Source organism: Hippichthys cyanospilos, chromosome 22 (genome assembly GCF_059441005.1).
Source record: "Hippichthys cyanospilos isolate Australia breed blue-spotted pipefish chromosome 22, RoL_Hcya_1.0, whole genome shotgun sequence".
In the NCBI taxonomy this organism is placed as follows: domain Eukaryota; kingdom Metazoa; phylum Chordata; class Actinopteri; order Syngnathiformes; family Syngnathidae; genus Hippichthys; species Hippichthys cyanospilos.
In genome coordinates, this window is record NC_142390.1 from 318,363 (window position 1) to 338,053 (window position 19,691).

Below are 19,691 nucleotides of genomic sequence, written 5' to 3' on the forward strand. Positions count from 1 at the left end.
TGGCGCGGCCGCCTTTTGAAGATGGCGCGGGGCTCGTCGGACCGCGACCTTCGGCTCGCCGTTCCGGGACACGGTGGACACCTTTGTAAAGCTAGCTGAAAAAAGAAAGCTTTTCCTGCTTCTTGAAAACTTGTCTGGGCATGCCTTCGGGCACCGCTGGAATCTTTGCGGGAATTTCATCCGAGCGAATAATACAAAGGAAAAGGGTTTCGTGGAAAAGGTTTATTTACCCGAGCGTTCAAATGAATCCCCCCCCCCCCCCCAAAAAGTGGTTAAGGGTGCCCGGGTAGATTTGTCTTCACAGGACCATGGTTTTACTAAGGACGGCGCAGGCCATGGAGACGGTGGCCGCCAAGCCGGCGAGAAAGGACAGAGCCCTGCAGGGCTGGGGCAAAGCCCCCACGTAGGAGACGGTATGGAAGATCCGCGAGGCGGCAAAGATACGGAAGTGAAGCAGCGCGGCCGGGAGTCCCGGTCCGCTCAGGGCGTAGAAAAAGCCAACCGCCAAGAAGGGAACAACGTTCTCCAAGTCGTTGAGGTGACAGCTGACAAAAATAAAGCGCTGAAATGAACGGCAGCAACGGCAAGAATGTATTCCGGGGCCGTCAAACGAGGAGCCCGCGGGCCCCGGCCAAATCATCCGGCTACGCGAATGTTTGTTTTCCAACAGATGAAAAACCGGCTTTTCCCATTAACGGCGATGTTGACATTGGCTCGCACCGTATCCGACGCCATCCGAAAAGAGCGAGGGTCGCGACGCGGCCCCCGGAGCCGCGGAAAGACGCCCCGCGATTTTCGGTCCGACCCGTCTTAAAAGGGACTGACTCCGGGCGCAAAAGGGGACTCACCGGCGGACTCGCTCCACGTCCGGATGCGTTCTCAGCAACTTCTTTCGCTCCTCGGCGGGTTTAAAGGCCACGTCCTCCTCGCTGGCAAAGGACTAGACGGCCGGGCGCGGGCATGAAAGTGGACTTTGAACAGTCGGCCGCTCGTCCACCTACCCCTTTCCTGACGCGGAAAATGGTCGTCAGCGGCGCCATAACCATCATCTTCAGGATGACGATCACCGCGTAGGTGGCGAAAGCCCCGAGCGCCTCGTCTCGCATCAGCTCTCGCATCAGATCCGACATGGCGACCCCCTGGCAAAAGACGACAGATCGTTTGTTGAAATGGCGACTGGCCAAAAGTAAAGACGCGCGCCGACCCGGCCCGCTCGCTCGCTCGCTCGCTCGCCTGGCGTGGCGCGGCCTCGCTCGCCGCAGGACGAGAGCGGAATGTGTTAGGTAACGCCAGCCAACCCTTGACCCAGTCCCTCGAGGGCGGAGCCGACAAACATTCAACAGTGAATGCGAGGCGGGTGAGCGAGCGGAGAGAGAGCGTCCAAAAGCTCATTCCGAGCTTCTGGCTAAAATACCAACATTTTCCCGCCTGTGATTTGGTTCCTTTCTCCAAAGCCTGAAAAAATTTGTCGGCGCGCCGGGAGAGGGGCGTCCCCCTTCGGCGCGGCAGATTCCCCGGGAAGAGCCGCGATTTCCCACAAGGGGCGGGAACGGCTAAAAGCCGCATTGATCCCTCGCCGGCCCCGCCGGTAATTGGGATGCGAGGCGCGCCGCGCCGCCATCGATTTCTGCCGGTCGCCGGGTTATGCCGGCGGTGTAGGACAACAATGACTAAATAACAGGCCGGCCGATGATCTTAATGCCACGAGCCAAGCAAAGTTATTGATTTCATTACAGAATGCCTCCTAGCTTCTAGGCACATACATTTTTTTATCGATCGCGAGCGATGTCCGCATTACTTGCGGGACTGTCGCACGCGGCCGCCAATCAATGAAAGGCCAATTCTGCAAGCGCGCGCCGCGCCGCGTCGCGTCGCGGGGGCGGGCCATAAATTTGGGATTGGGAAGGTGACCCCGACCGATGGGATTGATAAGCGTTTCCCCCGCAACCCGTGGGTTAAACGCTAAATACGGTGTGATTAACTCGTCCGATTGGCTTTCATTTGACCCCGTTGGCACGCCGCTGGCCCAAGGGCGCCAAGGAAATAAGAAATCAGATTAGCGGCCGGGCGGGAGAAAGGCTCCGATAAGACCGCGCCGATGATAGGGCTTTGCATTCTGCCGTTTTAGCGCGAGCTCCAACGTAGAGAACTCGTATCAGGCGGATGGATGGAGCGACGGACGGCTCCATAAAGGCCGGAATACGCCCATTGCTCCCTTTTCCTTTTCCGGCGGCGTTTGGAACCAAGGCTCCGAAGATCAAACGCCATCAACGGAAAACCACCACGCGGGGGAAATTTCAGCTCCCTGGTCTACGCTTTCCCGTCGAGGAGTCATTTCTTTGACGTAAATAGCAAAGGATTGGAAAAATACCGCACGGGGGTCAAATGGCATATACATTGTCATCTTTTTTCCTAACCGGATAACGCACTTTGTGCACGCTGTGATTTATGAGCCAAAGATTAATGAGTGACTCTTGAGTATGAATCATTGACTAGTTTTGATTTTCATCTGACAGTAAACACACAAACTAGGTCAGTCGCATCGGACGAATGAAATTTCGCAGAGCTCCTTTCGCGATGACGTTCACCGTTAGCTGCAGCCGTTGGTTACGCGGCTTTGCTTTTTCGACTTTTTTTTTTTCCGCCCGAGCGACCTTTCGGACCCGAGCGCTTCTTTCCTTTTCCGAGCCCTGCTCGAGTATGCTTCCCCGCCGCTCGGCGAGGCCGCGCTTAACGTGATCAATACGTCTTCATCGACAGGCTACGCGCCACGGTTCTTCAAATTGCCTGTAATCAAACCTCTTGAAAGAAAAGATCCCCTTGATCCAAACGCCTTAATTATAGAGCGACCTTCCGCCATGTCGGCGGTGCGACCGAGTGTCTCGTCAATGGGTCCGGATGGCCGCGGTCGACAAAGCCGCGCGCTTCCGTTTCAGGAGAATTGATTCCGTCTCGCCAGTCGCGCGGTTCTATCATCAAATGCGTCTCGCCAGTCGCGCGGTTCTATCATCAAATGCGAGGGTATTCGCCAGAGGTGGAAATAGGTTCATTTGCGTCCGTTTACGAGCTGGCGCTCCAATCCTTTGTGATTGACGGCGTCTTCATCCGGGATGATGAGCGCCGCGGCCCGGACGTACGTTTGTAATGGTTTTCCCTGTTGGTGGTACGCTGCCCCGGCGCTCGGGGTACGCAACTTTCCCCTCGGAACGCATCTTAATGAAGAAGCTCGTTAAGGACGAGCGCTTGCGCGGGGCTCCTAACGAGAGCGGCGCAGCTGCTCGTTAGGTGCACGCCTTCAGGCTTTGTCTTTTTACTCGCCGGCCCCGAACCCTCATTACGTCCACCTTTTGAGCGAGCCGTCGTCGGGGCGGCCGATCAAACTCGTCGGCGCATCCGGCGGCGTGTAAAAACCTCGTGGCCGGCTGTTAAAGGCCGACGGAACATGCGGGACGGCGCTAAAAGCCGCGAGGTCTGCACGGAAACGAAGGATGCTAAAGTCAAGGCGACGCGCCCATTTATCTGCTGGGTGAAATGACACGAACTATATTGACCGCGGACGGCTTCCGCGGACGGCTTCCGCGGACGGCTTCCGCGGACGGCTTCCGCGGACGGCTTCCGCGGACGGCTTCCGCGGACGGCTTCCGCGGACGGCTTCCGCGGCCGGCTTCCGCGGCCTTCCGCCTTCAAAGGGGGGCCATCTGTGCCGAGAACGCTTCCAAAGCCCTCTTTCGTACGGGAACAAAATCAAGCGAGGTTACGACGACTTGCGTGAAATACAGGCGACTGAATAAAACTATATCTCTATATCTATATACGTGTGCTGCATGAGGACTTTTGCCCTCATGAAAACGGCGCCCAGAACGCAGTTGGCAATGACCTGATTGCGGGAGGGCTCCGGCCGCGCTCGGTAGTTACCCGGACCGAGTTCGGCAGACTAAAAGCAACGCGCTCTGGGTGATCCAGCCGGCCGAGGATCTCAACGCAGCGGGAGGGGCGGCGGCGCCTCATTAACAAAGCGCGCTCTCCCCTCTCTGCAGAGTTGCATGTAAGCGCCGCTCAATATCCCATGCCTTTCCTTTCAGCCCTCACAAAGAGATATAAATCTTTCCGGGCAGGATAATTACCAAGATAATTTTATCCATAATGATACTTGTCAGTCAGGGGTGGTGATGAAATTGGAAATAAAAAAAAAATCTCCTCTGTGAAGTTTCCAGCCCAGATTTATCCCTAGATTTATGTAGGAAAAGAAGAAAAGAGTAAGCCGAGTCTGAGAAACTTTTAGCCGCATAATGGGCTGACTCTATAAATCCCCGCGGTGTGAGTAGTGTACTTTTTCCACCTGGCCTCAGGTGGAGCTCGTCCCAATTTGAAATAAAGCTGGCCATGAACGATTGATCAGCGCTGACGTCCAAACGACCGACCGTCATCTGCTCGGGGTCCCCGTGCGGTTTTGACTCTGGGTTCTTTGCACCTATTTGCATGGTCTAAAAAAATGTCCATTTTCAATTCACTCCAAAAGCATTTTCAGTGCGCCTTAGGGTGAACCCTATGGTATGCGTTATATTTGATACGTATATGAGGTATGATATGAGTTACGTTATATTAAATTGGTCAGTTTTCAAAATGCTTTTCTTTGCACTCCTTACGTGCATCTGTCCACCGCATATATGATATGCATACATGTACGCGTATGCGAGCGTGCGCATATATGCTAAGCACGTGGATATACGGGATATATGGTATGCACATACAGTATACGCAGCGACAGTAGATATACATATGTGCGGAAGTTTCCCATGGAGTTGATGGAGGCGGCCCTTGACAATCCCGTGCGCCTCATGGTCCCAAAAGTGCACTTCCTATACGAAAAAGCGCTCGAGTGCGACATTGTTGGACACTATCTGAACGGAAGTAATATGGAGGACCACCTTTTGCTGTGGCATAAGGCTGCCCTTCCTCGAGTACATTTCGGGGCTATCGTCGCACGTCGGCCAGCTACCCCGAGCCCGAAATGGGAATCCTCGCGTTGACGTCGAGCGAACGGAAGGCGCTCGCTTTGCGCTTTCCGTCATCGGACTCGACACTTAATTTGCCGTTGACGCACGCCTGTGACGTGCGCTTCTCAGCGATCCGGGACAGGCCTTTTAACAAAACGGAGCACTTGATCAGCGCGCGGCGCACGATAGAAGGCTGACACCCTCGCGGCGGAGACGCTGCACACTTTGATCTCGTTTTGAAATTCTTCCCACTTGCCGTAGTATTTTTTGACTTTTTTTCATTTAAAAAAAAAAAGAAGGATACTTAAATTATTTCCGAGCCGCTGTTATGAGGCTCAGTGGCAAAGGTAAAGGCCTCCCGTGGATAAGAGGAGATGAAAGCTTGAAAAAAAATCCCCCCAAAAAAATCACAAAAGACATCACTGGCTGAACGTTAGAATATTTAGCATAAGCAGCGGCAAACATTTCTTCAAGGAATACACATCTTGTGCTTTCTTTTAAAAAATTAACGCGGCGGAACTGGGACCGCGTTACCGTTCAACAAAGGCAACGGAACAATGGCGTGCGTCAAAGTTTGACAATGACAGAATTAGAGCAGGAATTTTCACAGCTCCCCGTCCCCCCGCGGGGAACTTTGGCGCCGGCAGCTCGGAAAAGTTTACTTTTCCTTGTCGTTTGAAATTAGGCTCGTTTGCATTATCGGGGAGGAACCGCGCCAAACAACTAGCGCGCCACCGAGGGGGACGCGGAAAGACGTTGAAACGGAACCTCGGAGCGCTTCGGCGCCACCGGCTGCCTTGGCGATCGCCCCGCGGGGCTTCCGCGGATATGGAACTCGCCGCTTTTACCGACTTCTCCGTGAAGATGGCGTTCCGCCCCCCTCGCCGCGGCGGAGAGCGGAGGCGGACCCCCGCGCGGGGAAGCCGGAAGCGAGGTGGACTCAAGAACAGATGTTTAACGTGAAGCCGGGCCCGAAGTCGGGGCGGGAGACAAGAACGCAAAGTAAACACCAAAAGTACAAGACGAACAACAAGGATGGCGGGCCGAAAGCGTCGCGTCGCAATGGGAGCCCGTCGGCGTTATTTGGCCGACCTCCCTCCCGCACTCGGGCCGGCTTTGACGACCGCTGCTTTCAACATTGGCATCACGTTTGCTTGTTGTTTTTTCATTTACAAAGGCCTCTAATATTCATATTCCCTAAGTTCGTTCCCCGGATCGAAACAGAAGCTTTCGAAATGGCATCAGCCTTTTGAGCCGCGTGTCGGGTCAAAGTAGCGGTTCTGACTCCAGATACCTTATAACAAAAATGCAGTTTTCCGCTTTTGAAAATGAGGAACGCAATCATGTTAAAAAAAATAAAGAAAAAGCTTCAGACTCGATGCTTTCCGTTTTGCAGGAAAGCGTCAAGAAAAAATGCTGGGCTTTGCTTGCTTTTTTCAGTATAAATCATTTGTGTTTTAATTAAATTGATTAGAAAAGTGGGAGCGAAGCAACATTTTTGCACTTGTGCAAAATGAACTTGATGAATCGTCAGGCGAAAACAAAATTGTGCATCCGGCACAAATGTAGCCAAGGCAAGAACGTTGTATTTTATTTGACGACATATCCGCGACTGGGCCGTTTTGGCTCCTATTTACTTGAAAAGTTCAATCAAAGTTCAAGAAGACAGCGCCCAAAAAGTCACACGTGTTACTGATGCGTCGGTGCAGTATTGGCACAATCCCAGCGTGTCCGTCCCTGTTCATTCGGATTTCTACGTCAAAAAACCAAAGGTCCATCCTTCCGCCAAAATGTTATTGAAGATTTCGCCTTGACAGAAATTGCTTTTCTTTGAAGTCGCTGTTCTTCGGCCTTATAATGGCCTGTAACATTTTCCGGAACGGGCTTTCACCCGCTTCCCATTTGGATAGTTTCCGTGACCATCGACCGAGTACAAAAATGCATCGCTAACGTTCAGACCGGGCGCTCGTCAAAGCGGGGTCCGCGGACCCCCGGCCTGAGCGCAGGAGCTCAGCGAAATCATTCGGGTTGTTGGTGAGATATTTATTTTTGATCGATCGGTCTGATATTAAGTTACGGCGACAAAGCGAAGGCGCTCGCCGCAATCACGTCAGCGGGCTCGTTTCAACGCTAGACAGCGGCAGGCCGGCGTTTGGACCGCAGGGAAGAGCAAAGCTTCTTCGGCCGTTATTCTCCCGCAACGTTCCGGCGCGGAACAAAGGCAAAGATCCCGGGGCGGCATCCCCGACTTCCCTTGGCGCGTCAGTGAGAGAAGGCAGATTTGAAAAGGCGAAGAAGGGAGAGGAAAGAAAATCAATGAGGGCGGATTTTCGTTTGAGCGGGCCAGTGTGAAAAATCCAGCCAAGCGTTTCACATGCCGCTGACCTCCATACGGCGCGCGGATCAATGGACAGGACGGAGGCCACCGGGGTATTGATTGATTAATCAAAGCTAATGTTCTTTTGATCAGCGCGCCCGCCCGCCCGCCCGCCCTATTAACCGGCGTAGGCCAAGTAAAACAGCGTGTTTTATTTACTTGTTCGCAGTATGCCACGTAGCCTTCACGCTGACCGCGCTATCATGAAAGAGATCACGCTTGAGAGTTTACTTTGCGAGTTTGGCCTCTCGCATAAGTTCATGTCGGTTAGCGGGAAGAAAAAGTTCAGGCGCTCGAATGAATTCATGGGACCCCGATGCAGGACAAAACCCCTACGACTAACCGATTGGCGGCGGTCAGAATTTGCACGGTTATTCGACCGATGGCGTCAAGAGTTCCCGTAGCGGCGGCGTTAGCTCATCTCGTCAAAAACGCCATTGAACCGGACGGCCCCCGCGTACGACACTTTCTGCTCAATCCCTCATACGGCGTCTTCCGCTTCGTTTCTTTCGTTTCGTTCCCCCCGAAGATCGAGAGAAAGGATATCTGCTGGCGGAAGCCATCGGCTCTCCCGCCTCGCGAGCTCAACCGCTCGGATTTCGAAGCGCGTTCTGGAGCGCAGAGATTTTCACGCCCCGCCTGGGTTTCCGCCCCTCTCCAAACGGCTACTGGTAATTTTCCAAGGTGAGCGTTTCTCTCTCCGTTGGAAAGGCCCCCGGCTCCCCGGCCGCCCTCGGGTTTCTTCAATGTCAGCGCTCACTTCAAACGCTTCCGAATGAGCTCCGAGGACCCCGCGGAGATTCGCCATTGCAAACAATTATTCCGTCCGCGCCGCGCCGCTCCGACGGAGATTCCTCCCGATTTGTATGACTGGGCCGCGAGTCAAATTTCCGCACGCGTCTCTGCGGTGCGGCGTGTTTGGCCGAGGTTCCGCTGTTGACCCCGCGCTCGAGGTGAATGCAGATGATCCGCCGCGGAGGGCTTTGCGAGCCGGTTCCAAGTGAGACTTGAAGAAAAATTCCCCGGCAAAGCTCGAAGCCGAGTAACTTTTTCAGACCGGGGGTTTGTTCTAGTGCGGCGCGGCTTATCCGTGACAAAAACGGGTTTGTTTCGTTTGCTGCTGTGGTTTATACGCGGGTGCGGCTCCAAGTCGGAAAAATACGGTACATTTCCTTGAAACGGGGTTGGCGTACTGTACTTTTCACATTAAAATCCTTCGACGCGCTCGCATCAGTTTGTCGGGCGGCCTCCGTTTCCGATTGTCGAATTGAACTGGGGCGGTTTGTTTCCTTCAGCGTTTCGGAAAAATAGAGCTGCTCATTGAGACGGTTTTGCAGAGGATAAGGAGAATTATTGCCTCTCTTCAAATATCGCTTTCCCATAAAAGGGCGGCGACACTCGTTTGTTTTCGAGAATCGGGTCTCGAAACAATTCATCTAATCTAATGAATTTGATGATGGAGCAGTGCAGTCCTATAGCGCTCTTTCTGCCAAATGATTGCAAAATCCAAAGGCGGCGGCCCGTCTTTTTCGAGTATTCGCAGACTTTTTTTTTTTTTTTTTTTTTTGCCCGCCCAACACGAGAGCAAGTTTGTAATCAGCAGCTAACTTTTCAACTTGGTATTTCTGGTCCAGCCCTCTCACTGGTCTTCCTCTGGAGGTCCTCCAACCCCTCTGGCCTAGGCACCTTGCTTCTTTCATGGCGTGTGGCTATATCATCCAAAATAGATAAGAAAGCCCGCGCGTTGCCACGGGAAAGCATTGTGAAGCCCCCCACCCCCCGCCCCCCGCACCCCCCGCCCCCCGCACCACCCGCCCTCCGCCCCCGAGCAACGGATCTCAGCAAAGGCCTCCCCCGAACAAGCTCCAGTCCACAAGTGGAACTTTAAAAGAAAGCCGGCGCTGCAATCGCCCTCACCTCCCCGCGGTAACCACCCACGCCGAGAAGACACTCGCGCCTCAGCTATGTCCTGGAGGGAAAACCGATCTGAGTAAACAGGGCCGAATAAATAAATGCGGCCGGCAACTTTTTCTGCTTCGCGATTGCGCGTTTGCGCGTTTGCGCTGGAGGACTCTGCTGAAGTTTTCCAGCCGAGTCCTCCAGACTTTTTTTTCCCGCGTGAAGGCAAAATTGTATTATCGGGAGTTCGCGTTCAGCAAATTGCATATGCTCCCATTTCTATGCGATTCGTCCATTTTCTCTAATACCATGAAAAACCTTAAACGAGACTACAACTAACAATGATCTTTCCAATAATCCTTTTCAAAGAGGCGGCTACTAGAGTCAACCCTGCAAGCGGCCAATCACATTCTGCTCCGTTTTGTCACTTTAGGCAAAAAAGAAAAGCCCGCCGTTCATTCCCGCCGTTATGCGTGGGTGTCATTGGATGAGAGTCCAATTTTGCGGACGTTACCCGTTATTTGACGAGGCCATTCGCTCCTATCCGAGAGTACGGACGTCAAACATCTCTTTGAACTTTTCCGGCAGCGCATGCGTTAAGCGGTACGTGCGCAATCGTCCTTATCACGCGGGGATGGAGAGGTGAATACTCTATCACATTTCACTGTACAAATTCCCGTTTGAAGGTCATTTATGGCGCGTTGCCCGTTTGCGCCGAAAGAAGCCGCTTCAAGGTTGGGGCAGGTGAAATTCAAAGCAAGAATAATTGGCCCCGGACCGCAATGATATTAATGATACAATTAGAGCAGGTCTTTGGTTTCCTCTGTGCCAGAAACAAGTTTTGATAGGTGATACCGGGGGACTTGACTAGTGTCAGTCGGATCCTTCTGATGCGGCGCTGATCCCGCAAAAGCGGGAGGCTGGCACGCGCTCATTTCCCATGGCGCGCCGCCGCCTTTGAGCGCCGACCTTGGTCGGATGCTCCCTCGCGGCGCGAGAAGAGATGGAATACATGTTTGAGAGATCAAACCCGTCCGGCCTCACCTGTCTGAGGCCGGCGCGCAATTAGCGAAGTTGATCGGCATCGATTCGGACCGAGCCCCGCCGCTCCCGCCGCGCGCCGGCCGTTCTCGTTATCTTTCCCGATCGGCGCGCTTATTAATCTTTGAAAGAGGCGACGGATTGATGGCTTTGTCGGGGTCGGCCAACTTGTGCGCCAAATACAAACTGGCGATGGCGCTCCCCTTGCGCAGTGCGATAAGGGAGTGGAATTTGACTTGCTGACGCCACCTGGGTGAAATTTCGGCGCTTTCCTTTGCTTTCCCTTTGACGTGAAATTGCTCTGGCCTAAAAGTCCACCGCTTTTGACAATCTCAACCTTATTTTTCAGTCAGACGCTTATGGATCAATGGCCCAAATGGGGTCGATAATGACACGGGGGTTAAAAACAAAAGAGCGTCATTTTTGCTCATGGTTATCACTCCGTCGGAATCTAATACGGCCCCGCGTCTACCTTGGGTTAGCGACACAACATCAGATGCCTCGAAATGTCAGACGATCCTCGGGGGCGACGTAACCGAATTTCCATATGGTTTGGATAACGCCGCCGACAAGGGTAAACATAACGGAAACTCCTTTTTGAATGGCTTCCCATCATTAACGAACGACCGTTTTCCAATTCGCGCCGAGGCGTTAACAATCCGCTGACATGTTTTATTAACCGCGCGGCCGGCTCAGTGGAAAGTTATTAATAATGCAACGTATACAGCGCATCATGTCGACGTTACTCGTTTGCTCCATGTCGGACTCCCGACATCAACACTAAGACATCTGCTGGCGAGCGTGAGGCACAGATTGACCGACTGTCTTTTTCTGCACCCTGCCGCGTAAAAGCGGATCCGATGTTGACAGCTGGAAGACGCGCTCGCTCACCGCCGCGCTGCGCCCTTTGCTGATCATCAGTCTGCATCTGGGATGTCTCCATATAAAACCTTTTTATTTTAAAGTGATGAAAAAAAACCCACTGTTGTTAAATATTAGATGGGCGTGGACTTGATTTTGGAGCAATGCGTACTGTGGTGCTTACAGATATTTTTTTGGGAGTGGCCAGGAGTTGGCGCCTCAAAACTAAGCGGTCATCATTAACGACGATGGCAGCAATCGAAACGCTATTGTAAAATAAAATACGACAAATTTGTCTGTTATACTGCGCTATATGGTAAGGTGCTAGTTCTTGGGGATTTCGGGAACAAGAACTCGCAAGATTTTTCATTCGCGTACAGCGTGAGCTCTTTAGTTCAACGAATCGTCCGTGGAGCTAAAAATAACAGCTCCAACGAGTTTGAATTAGCATGCGTTCACTTGAAATTGAAAGAAGAGTCATGATGAAATGCCTGATTTGAGAAAGACCGACCTCAGACCATTCTAAGTGAGAGGATGAATTTTGTGTCCGTATGTTGTGGTCATTGGGTTTCTTTGGTAAAATGCTGAAATGTGTGATGTAAAATAGATAAATAAATACATAATAACCTTGATAACCCCCCCCCCCCCGACTTGACATTTGCTTTATTTTTCTTGCTAGTCTCCTTTCATTTCCAATTCATTCACACGCCGAGGCCGCGACGTCCAATGGCGAGACGGCGCCCAGGGATTTTTTTCCCTTTTAAAACGTGTACATTCATTCTTCATCCGCCGCAAACAGCATGACAAATCCAAAGCGCCGTTCCTAATGGATAGTCGGGCCATTACTGACGGCGCGGGCCGCTCGGCCATTTTTTCTTCATCATAAACTACGCGTGGGATGGCGGGGCCTGGGAAAGTGTCGTTTTTCACCGCCGCCGCGGGCTAAAGAAACACTGATGAATTAAACAAGGGGGAAACAATCAATCTGAGCAAGACGATTTGTCAGGCGCGGGGGACTTGATCACCGCCGGCCTGCCGGGTGTTCATCCAAAGCCGCCTCTCGGTGGGTGGTTGCGGGCGGGGGGGCACGGCGCGGCGCAAACAAACACGCGGGATGCATAACCACGCCCGGCTCAAACAAGCGCGCCGCGGCGGCCGCTCGGCGCGGCGTTACGCGGGTCCACCTTTTTCCGGCCGCGCGCATTCAAAGTCGCGCGGAACCCCGTTTGGAAAATGGATATTTTGAGATATTTTTAGACGCGGCTTTCAAAAGCGCTTGCCCACAAAACCGAGCAAATTCTCCGATGCCGACCCCGGAACGTCGCCCGAATCCAGTCCGCCGGCGTCCCGAACCCCCGAACGGAAGCTAATGAAGCGAAACGCCGCGACCGTTTTGCGCGCGCGCCTGATAGGGATCTGAGTAGATGGCCCAGGGAATCAATCAAGCGGGTTCCAGCCCCCGAGTCCCCGTCTTATCAAGTGGCAGCGCGCTGACCGATGCTTCAGATTTCCGATGATCTACATGCCTTTACGTAAGTGCGACTAATCCATCAAGAAGCCGGCCGGGCCGACCCACTCCATCATTGCCGTCTCGTCCGCACCTCGCGCGCAGCTTTTGGGAGTTTTTTTTGTCCATAGTGGGTGGGGTGGGGGGAACCAAAAGGGAAAACAATTTAAAAGTTGTCAGCGTGCATCATTTATTTCCATCACTCAGTCTCAATAAATCACGCGGCCGGCCGGCCGGTCGGGCCCCAGCCCGATACAAAATGGATGCGCGGACAACATTTGAAAAACAATCGTGGAAAACAAGATGAAAATGATTCCACTCTTTGAATGAAATGTTTTTCCCAAACCTTTAAACAAAGGAGCTCCAACAGAAATGATTTGCAGTTAGAACTTCACTCAAATTCTCCTAGCATAATTCGTATTCAGGTTTTGATATTCAGTTCATTTTGTAGAAAATGCACAAATGAAGCGACGTCGCTTGTAAAATTTACACCAAGTGGTCACCGTACCCAAATGTAAAAGAATAAGATTTCTAAAACATACATTTGAAATCGTTATATTGAATATCAAACACAGCGGGCCCCCGTGTTAGGAGATTAATCCGTTCCGCGGTTGGGGTCGGAAGGCGAATTGACCGTATGACCGTATGACGGACGGGCAAACCAAACCTGCGTTCAATAGCGAGTGCGTTTAGAACCCCGGCTAAAAACATCAAAATTGTAATACATATTAAAACATTGGGATCCAAATAGGATAGTAGGCGCTACGTATATCATGCATACAATTAAATAACATTATACATTAAAAAAATGATATATGAAGGGTTTATTTACCTGTGAGCGACCGGCCATATTCCTTCGTCAGGGTGGCTAGGCTAACTTAGCCTTCTTCGTATTTCTTGACTGTCTCCAGCTTGGTTTCCATGCAAATCATCTTCTTACTTCTTTCTTCAACATCACTAGCAATCTTGGAACACGCCATTCAAGTTTGACTTAACCAGTACAATGCACAATAAATGCGTTACTTTAAGCGCTCGGACGCGATACGGCGTGCGGCCATTTGAACCCGGAAGCCGAAAAAAAGGAGGCACGCATTGCCGTGACGTAGGCTGTGACGCACTAATTAGACGTACGAGCGCGGGATCACATCCAACATGGCGGTCACGCACGCACACAACCGCCATGTTGGATGGCGTACAAAAAAAATGTCGCTGTCCACGTAGTACGTTGAAAAAACCGTGTATCTTGGACGCCGAAAACCGGGGGTCCTCTGCACTTAACAAAAGGAAATTGAAGACGTTAACATAAAAAAAAACATTAACGTGACTTTATATTTTGCAATCAATTCTTGTTTTCAGAAAACAAACCCAACACGATCAAATAAAACTTAGGAACTGTACTGATTTTTTTTTTGAGTGACAAAAAATGATCAAAACGCAATTCAAAACTACTGTGAACGAGTTAACAGCGAGCCCCCTTTTTTCTGATGAAACTGAGTGATTCTTTCACGTCCCCTATATTGCGAAGCGCTCGTCGACCGTCATTTGAAAAAAAAAATCATCAGCTGTAAAGGGCAATTTGGATTCCTTGATGAGCAATGGTAGCGTGGCCTAATTCCCGGCACCCGGAGCCAAAGCGCTCCCTGGAGCTCGGCCTTCATCAAATCCTGCCTTTTCTCTCATCCTTCCTTCAAGGTCGAGTCTTCTGCGATCTTCATTCAAACAAATCAAGTTTTTCTTTCTCCTTAGTCTTCGAACGATTGCTCACTTTTGTGAGCCGTTCAATCAAATCTTTTAAAGTCACTTAACCCCCGATTAATCCGCCGCACCCTTCGCTCGGCTCAACGTCCCGTTAATGAAATTAAGAAGGGGAAGCCGACGTAAGCGATTGGGCGCGGCGGGCCGAGACGCTCAAGGAATAATCAAACGGTGGCGCGCAAGCGCTTGGGTCGGACGAGGCCGACTTTTGGCGGAAAAAAAACATCGGAGGGTCAAATCGATTCTAAAAAGGCTAACAAAATAGTATTTGCATCCTCCCTACGGATGTAAAGGACAGGCGCGTTTTCACCGTCCATCGTGCGCCGCCATCGTCCCACCGATCGGCCGGCGGGAGGGAGCCTGCTTTTCCGTCTGGGGGACCACTAACGCTAATGTTGATTTCTGATGTGAACTCATTAGCCGCACGCCTTTAAATCGGAGCGACAAAGCCAAGAAATTGATTTCAATCTTTGATTTATTAAAACACGAAATCCTGCTGGAAATATTTCCAGCAGGAGGAAGCACGTTGATTTTGAAACGGGTATCATTTATGCATCGCTTGCTTAAATGTGACGACGCCAAAGACGTATTTTTGGGGCCTTATTTTTTGCAAGGAATTTGTTTTGATGGGCATCAGGCATCCATTTGAACTGAGCCAAGGTTCAAAGAAGACTGAGGTGGAAACGAGAGAGAGAGAGAGAGAGGAGGAGGCGCGCGCGGTGAACTTGAGGTCGGCGTCGGTCTTGGGAGCGTCTCCGGAGCTTCAGGCCATTGGAAGCTGGTGGTAAGCCGCGTATTGCCCAGTGACGTGATGATAAATCTGCACCAGCAACGACATATTTCAAATAGCGGAAGGGACTGGACGCATGCGCTCGCTCGCTCGCCCACCTGTCTCTCGATGTCAGCCAACAAGCTGCTGGCTCCCAAGCGGAAGAGGTGAGGGGTGAGCCAATCGGTGCCCAGCTCCTCTTTGATCAGCAGGAGCCACAGCAAAGACTCCTCGGCGCTGCGGATGCCCCCCGCCGGCTTGAAACCCACCTGGGCCACAGACAGACCGGCCGTGGCGCTCCCTTTCATCGGCGAGCGGGCCGCCGCCAACGAAAGGCCGGAACGGCCGCCCCAAAGCGGCATTTTGCAAAATCGACGGTACGGATAGCGTTTTGGGCGCCGAGGCCCGTTTTTCAGCAACTGGCCATCGATCGGAGCCATCGACAAACGCGAGCGGCGCCAGCCACCGTCGTGTGACACTTTACCTTGCGGCCCGTGCGCAGGAAATAGTCCCGTACGGCCCTCGCCATTACGACGGCGACGGGGTAGGTGGCGTTGACGGCTTCTTTTCCGGTGGACGTTTTGATGAAATCGGAACCTGGCGGGATTAAGCGCACTTGAAGAAACGGGACTCGGAGACGCGGCGCTTAGCCTGGCCGCCGGTCGCTTGAAGCCGGCGCCGTTCGTCGGCGCTCCCGACCCGGGCCTTTTCCGGGCCCGCAGGGTGGGATTACCTTGCAAAAATTGTTTGAGCAAGGTGTCAAAAGCCCGTTTTGTTTTTTGAAGCCTGATAATCCGCTGGTTGATTTAGAGTGCAGAAAGCAGCAAAAAAAAAAAAAGGTTGATAAAGGCTCGATGTTTTTGTCCTGGTGCGCACTATGGGTTAGGAATTTCCGACGAAGACGCGAGAGGGGACTCTTGAAACCGGGCCGGGCCGGGGCAAGAAGAGACGGCCGCTGACGGCTAACGGAGAGCAGCTGCGCTCTCATGCGTAAAATCCTTCATTTTTCCTTCCTTGGCAGGCAAGGGTCAGCTCTCCCGGTAAAAATAGAAGACGAAACGACACTCTTTGAATAGATGAGCCGCAAACTGGCGAGTGATAATCGGCCTTTCCGTCTCCCCGCCCTGTAATGACTGTTCATTACGGAACAGAACAAGATGAACATTTTCCACTTCATTAGTGACCTGTGCTATGTGGTTTTTTTTTTCCCCTCCCCAGACAGGTCTTTTCCTTTTCTTTTTCTCCCCCTCGTCTCGCTCCAAGCGGCCTCATCCTTAAGATTCGTCACGGGGTGTCTTAATTACGAGATAATGGATAACGCTTTTTATATACGGGCGGCGGTAACGAAGCTCCATTCGTTTGTGAGCCGAGGGCCGCCGGAAAATAGCCCGCGTCCGAGATTAATGGGTGAAATCGGCATTCAATTTTCGGAATCTGATACGCGATTCACAGGAACAAGCGGAGATTAAGAATGGAGAGCGCCGCCAAAAGCCGGGCCTCTCAGTCATACGGTGACTTTTGGACAGCCTACGACGGCGCAAGAAGAAGCCCGATGTATAGACGCCATCAAAATTAAAATCGTACAGATCCGAAAAACAACGCACTGGCTCTTCAAGTCAAATAGTCGGGCAAAATAAAAATCATTTATGGAGCAAAAACCCCCCCTAAAAATGGTTCTATTTGGATTATTCATGTGTTGAGTGTTACTGCAAACAAGCCATTTGTTTTTGTTTTTTTTTTTACCCAAACGTTGTGTTGAATGTGTTACCCAAATAGTTGGGTCCAACATTTTGGGGCTTTCACATGATGTTGGGTCAGATAAACAACGGAAAAAGTTTTTGTTTTGTTTTTTATGCATCGCTGATTTTACTCAGGACTTTGAGGATCACCCAATCAAGCCCAAACGTGGTTGAAATAAAAGACATTTCAGGTTATTTATTCAAGCCCCAAAAGACGGGTTGAAGAAATAACCCGACGATGTTTTGGACCTGCCGTAACATCGCAGAGTTGGTTTTTTTTTTTTTGGGGGGGGGGGGGGGGGGGGTGTTAGGGTCAGGTCCCAAGTCGGGGTGAAAGTGAGGTGAAAACGCAAAAGGCGGCCGTTTGTTTGCGCGAGACTGACCGGCCATCATGGCCACCAAACTGGCCTTGTAGACGTTGGCCAAGGTGCCCAGCTCGCCCACGGCCAGGATGCTCTTCATGTGGGCGTCGCCGCAGGCCTCCCGGAAGCGCCGCATCTCGTCGTACGCGGCTGACGGAACGAATCCGGGCTGTTTTCTCGTCCTTTTGGGACCAAGGGATTTTTAGCGTACCTTCCCACTGCCCCGTGAGGGCCAGCGTCCTGTTGATGACCACGTCCACCTCGGCGGCGCCGTCCGCCACCGCCGAGCTTATTTCCGCCAGCCGGGCCTCCAGGGGGGTCTGACCCGCCGGGAAACCCGTGGCCACTGGAAGACAACGACCCGATCCGTGGATTCCGCGTCCTTCAAAATGACTTTACCGCCTATTTTCTCACACGTCGGGTCGAGTCGAATGCCGTTGGAGCTCTTTTTCATATACTGCACAATCATGAAACGTTTCAGCGCGTGCGCCGTCACTTTACGCAGTGGCCAAGTGAAACGACCCGAATCTAGAAACGAGGCGACTCACCCGACGCAACCGGAAGAGTGGAGTTGGCGGATTTGAGCGATTTCACCGCGTCGGCCACGCGCGACGGATACACGCACACGGCACCGGTCGTCACCCCTTTGGAAGCAAAGCACAGACGGCGCAACGTGATTTCCGCCGGTCTGTGTCTCCGCTTGCAGGTCGTCGTCAGAAGTGTCGGGAGCTTGCGCGGAGAACCCTTTTGAGCTTAAGGCGCGCCGGCAGCCAGCCGAAGCGAACCTTTGTCGTGCATGTCGATTTGCTTGAGGAGCTCGCACTGGACGGGCTGGGTGGCCTTCGCGCACAGTCGGTGGACGTTGGACGGCGTATCGTCCCCCGCCAGGGTCGTCAAGTCAATACACGTGACGGCCTTCAGCAGCCAGGCGGCCTGCGAGAGAGCCCTTTTCGGTTCCTTCCCTTTTCTTAGCCCGGCCGACATCGTCGTTGTACCTGCCACTGTTTCTTGGGGAGCTTCAGTCCTTGGATGTACTGAGCTTTCCTCAACACGGCTTGGGTGTTCACTCTCACATTGGAGACCCACTCCAGATCTGCGGCGCAACGAGGCAACAAAAACACACGTTTTGCGTGCGTCCGTCTTATATTCGGACGATCGCGGACTAAAAGAAACTAGTGGCCCCGCCTGATAAAAGAAAGCGGCCTTTGGGGGGGGGGGAAGCGGGAGTCAAGACGGAAGAAGTGATTGATCGGTCACGAGTTGCCAATTGCACGCTCAGGGACAGCTTTCACTCGTCTTTTTTTTTTTTTTATAATTAGTTTTACAACCAAGCAAAAATATGCCCGTCTTACTGCACAGCTGCATCCCGCAGGTCGTTAACCTCTGAAGCGTTACTCGTTACGAACAGAGAGCGATCCTGGCTGACGCTTTTTCGATGACAGATCATTTTATCACGAGGGTTTTAGCATCGGTTTGCACTTACCGAGTTGCGTCCCCGGATTTCTCGCAGACATGATCAAAACAATATAATCTTGTCGCTTTCTCGCTGTCCACCGAAGCTGTCAGTTACCACTTCCTGGAGCCGGAGTACACCGGAAATACCCGAACTCCTCCACAGTAAAATAGCTGTCCGTCATTTGAACGACCTTTGAACCGGGTTCACTGTAATGGTCTGCTATCGTCTATCTACTTCATTTTTACTGCTGAGTAGGGCGCGAGGGGTTAAAATGTGACCAAGACATCATTATGCCAGTCAGAAGCGTTTTCCTCGGGTTTCTGGGTTCCGGTTTGTCTGTCATTTGGCAACGTTCGAAGTTTCAATGTAAAAGTAAAATGTCAATGAAAATCCTGGCACGTCTTAACGGCCTTTCAATTGGTTTCAATGCAATGGTCTGCCCTCTTGCGGAAATAAAAGAGCACTGCAGGGTCATTATTACATGTAAACAAATGAGCGCGGTTAAATTCGTGACGACGACCTCAATTACTTTTTCGACCGTTAAAGATCCGGTCAGAAACGTTCACGTACCATGCTTGAAAAATAGAAGCGTTTTGCAGGTTTTACGACACGTGCAAGCAGGCCACCGGCGCCTCATTTCTCCACTTGTCTTCCTGTCCACCGTTACCGAGGAGGACGCTTGCTCACTGTCAATTTTAAATGTCTCAGGCTCTCTTGGTATGTGCGCATTTTTATGTGCTTTCCTCGCTACCTGATGAACTCCCTGCTGGACGCCACCGTGGGCATGCCGCTCGTCTGGCTGGCCGTCAAACTGGCGTCAAAAGTCATTGCAACGGACGGGGAAGACCAGGTTGCGCTTCTCGTCTTGGCCGTCGGGGGTCGCTGTCGTCAAAGAAGACAAAGGCGATTGAAACGTCAATCGAAACGT

At 52.0% G+C, this 19,691-nt stretch overlaps 2 protein-coding genes across 3 annotated transcripts; both read right to left on the reverse strand.

The window, feature by feature from the left end:
- Window positions 1–244: 244 nt before the first annotated feature.
- LOC148405222 (microsomal glutathione S-transferase 1-like) lies at window positions 245–14,754 on the reverse strand. 2 transcript variants are annotated; one of them, XM_088406222.1, is made up of 4 exons: window positions 13,515–14,754; window positions 1,002–1,139; window positions 849–940; window positions 245–545 (listed from the first exon to the last, which is right to left on the reverse strand). In XM_088406222.1, exons 1-4 carry the CDS (start codon window positions 13,530–13,532, stop codon window positions 299–301), a joined length of 495 nt encoding a protein of 164 aa, XP_088262348.1. In that variant the 5' UTR covers window positions 13,533–14,754; the 3' UTR covers window positions 245–298. The 2 variants fall into 2 exon arrangements, with proteins under 2 accessions (XP_088262348.1, XP_088262347.1); XM_088406221.1 differs by lacking the exon at window positions 13,515–14,754 and adding an exon at window positions 1,234–1,402 and having other exon boundaries at window positions 247–545.
- Window positions 14,755–14,894: 140 nt separating this feature from the next.
- Window positions 14,895–18,931, reverse strand: dera (deoxyribose-phosphate aldolase (putative)). Its single transcript, XM_088406220.1, has 9 exons — window positions 18,791–18,931; window positions 18,303–18,400; window positions 18,093–18,240; window positions 17,856–17,951; window positions 17,519–17,653; window positions 17,329–17,457; window positions 15,691–15,803; window positions 15,326–15,475; window positions 14,895–15,257 (listed from the first exon to the last, which is right to left on the reverse strand). The coding sequence occupies exons 1-9, from the start codon at window positions 18,819–18,821 to the stop codon at window positions 15,201–15,203; spliced, it is 957 nt and encodes a 318-aa protein (XP_088262346.1). The 5' UTR covers window positions 18,822–18,931; the 3' UTR covers window positions 14,895–15,200.
- Between the last annotated feature and the right edge of the window lie 760 nt (window positions 18,932–19,691).

Coding starts and splice junctions, on each gene's coding strand:
- LOC148405222 (XM_088406221.1), bottom strand. CDS start 1,392: ATGAGCTTTTGGACGCTCTCTCTCCGCTCGCTCACCCGCCTCGCATTC. Junction 1,140..1,233: donor GCGAGGCCGCGCCACGCCAG/GCGAGCGAGCGA, acceptor GTCTTTTGCCAG/GGGGTCGCCATGTCGGATCT. Junction 546..848: donor GACGTGGAGCGAGTCCGCCG/GTGAGTCCCCTT, acceptor TATTTTTGTCAG/CTGTCACCTCAACGACTTGG.
- dera (XM_088406220.1), bottom strand. CDS start 18,821: ATGTCTGCGAGAAATCCGGGGACGCAACTCG. Junction 17,952..18,092: donor AATCGACATGCACGACAAAG/GTTCGCTTCGGC, acceptor TTGCTTCCAAAG/GGGTGACGACCGGTGCCGTG. Junction 15,476..15,690: donor TCCTGCGCACGGGCCGCAAG/GTAAAGTGTCAC, acceptor TCTGTGGCCCAG/GTGGGTTTCAAGCCGGCGGG.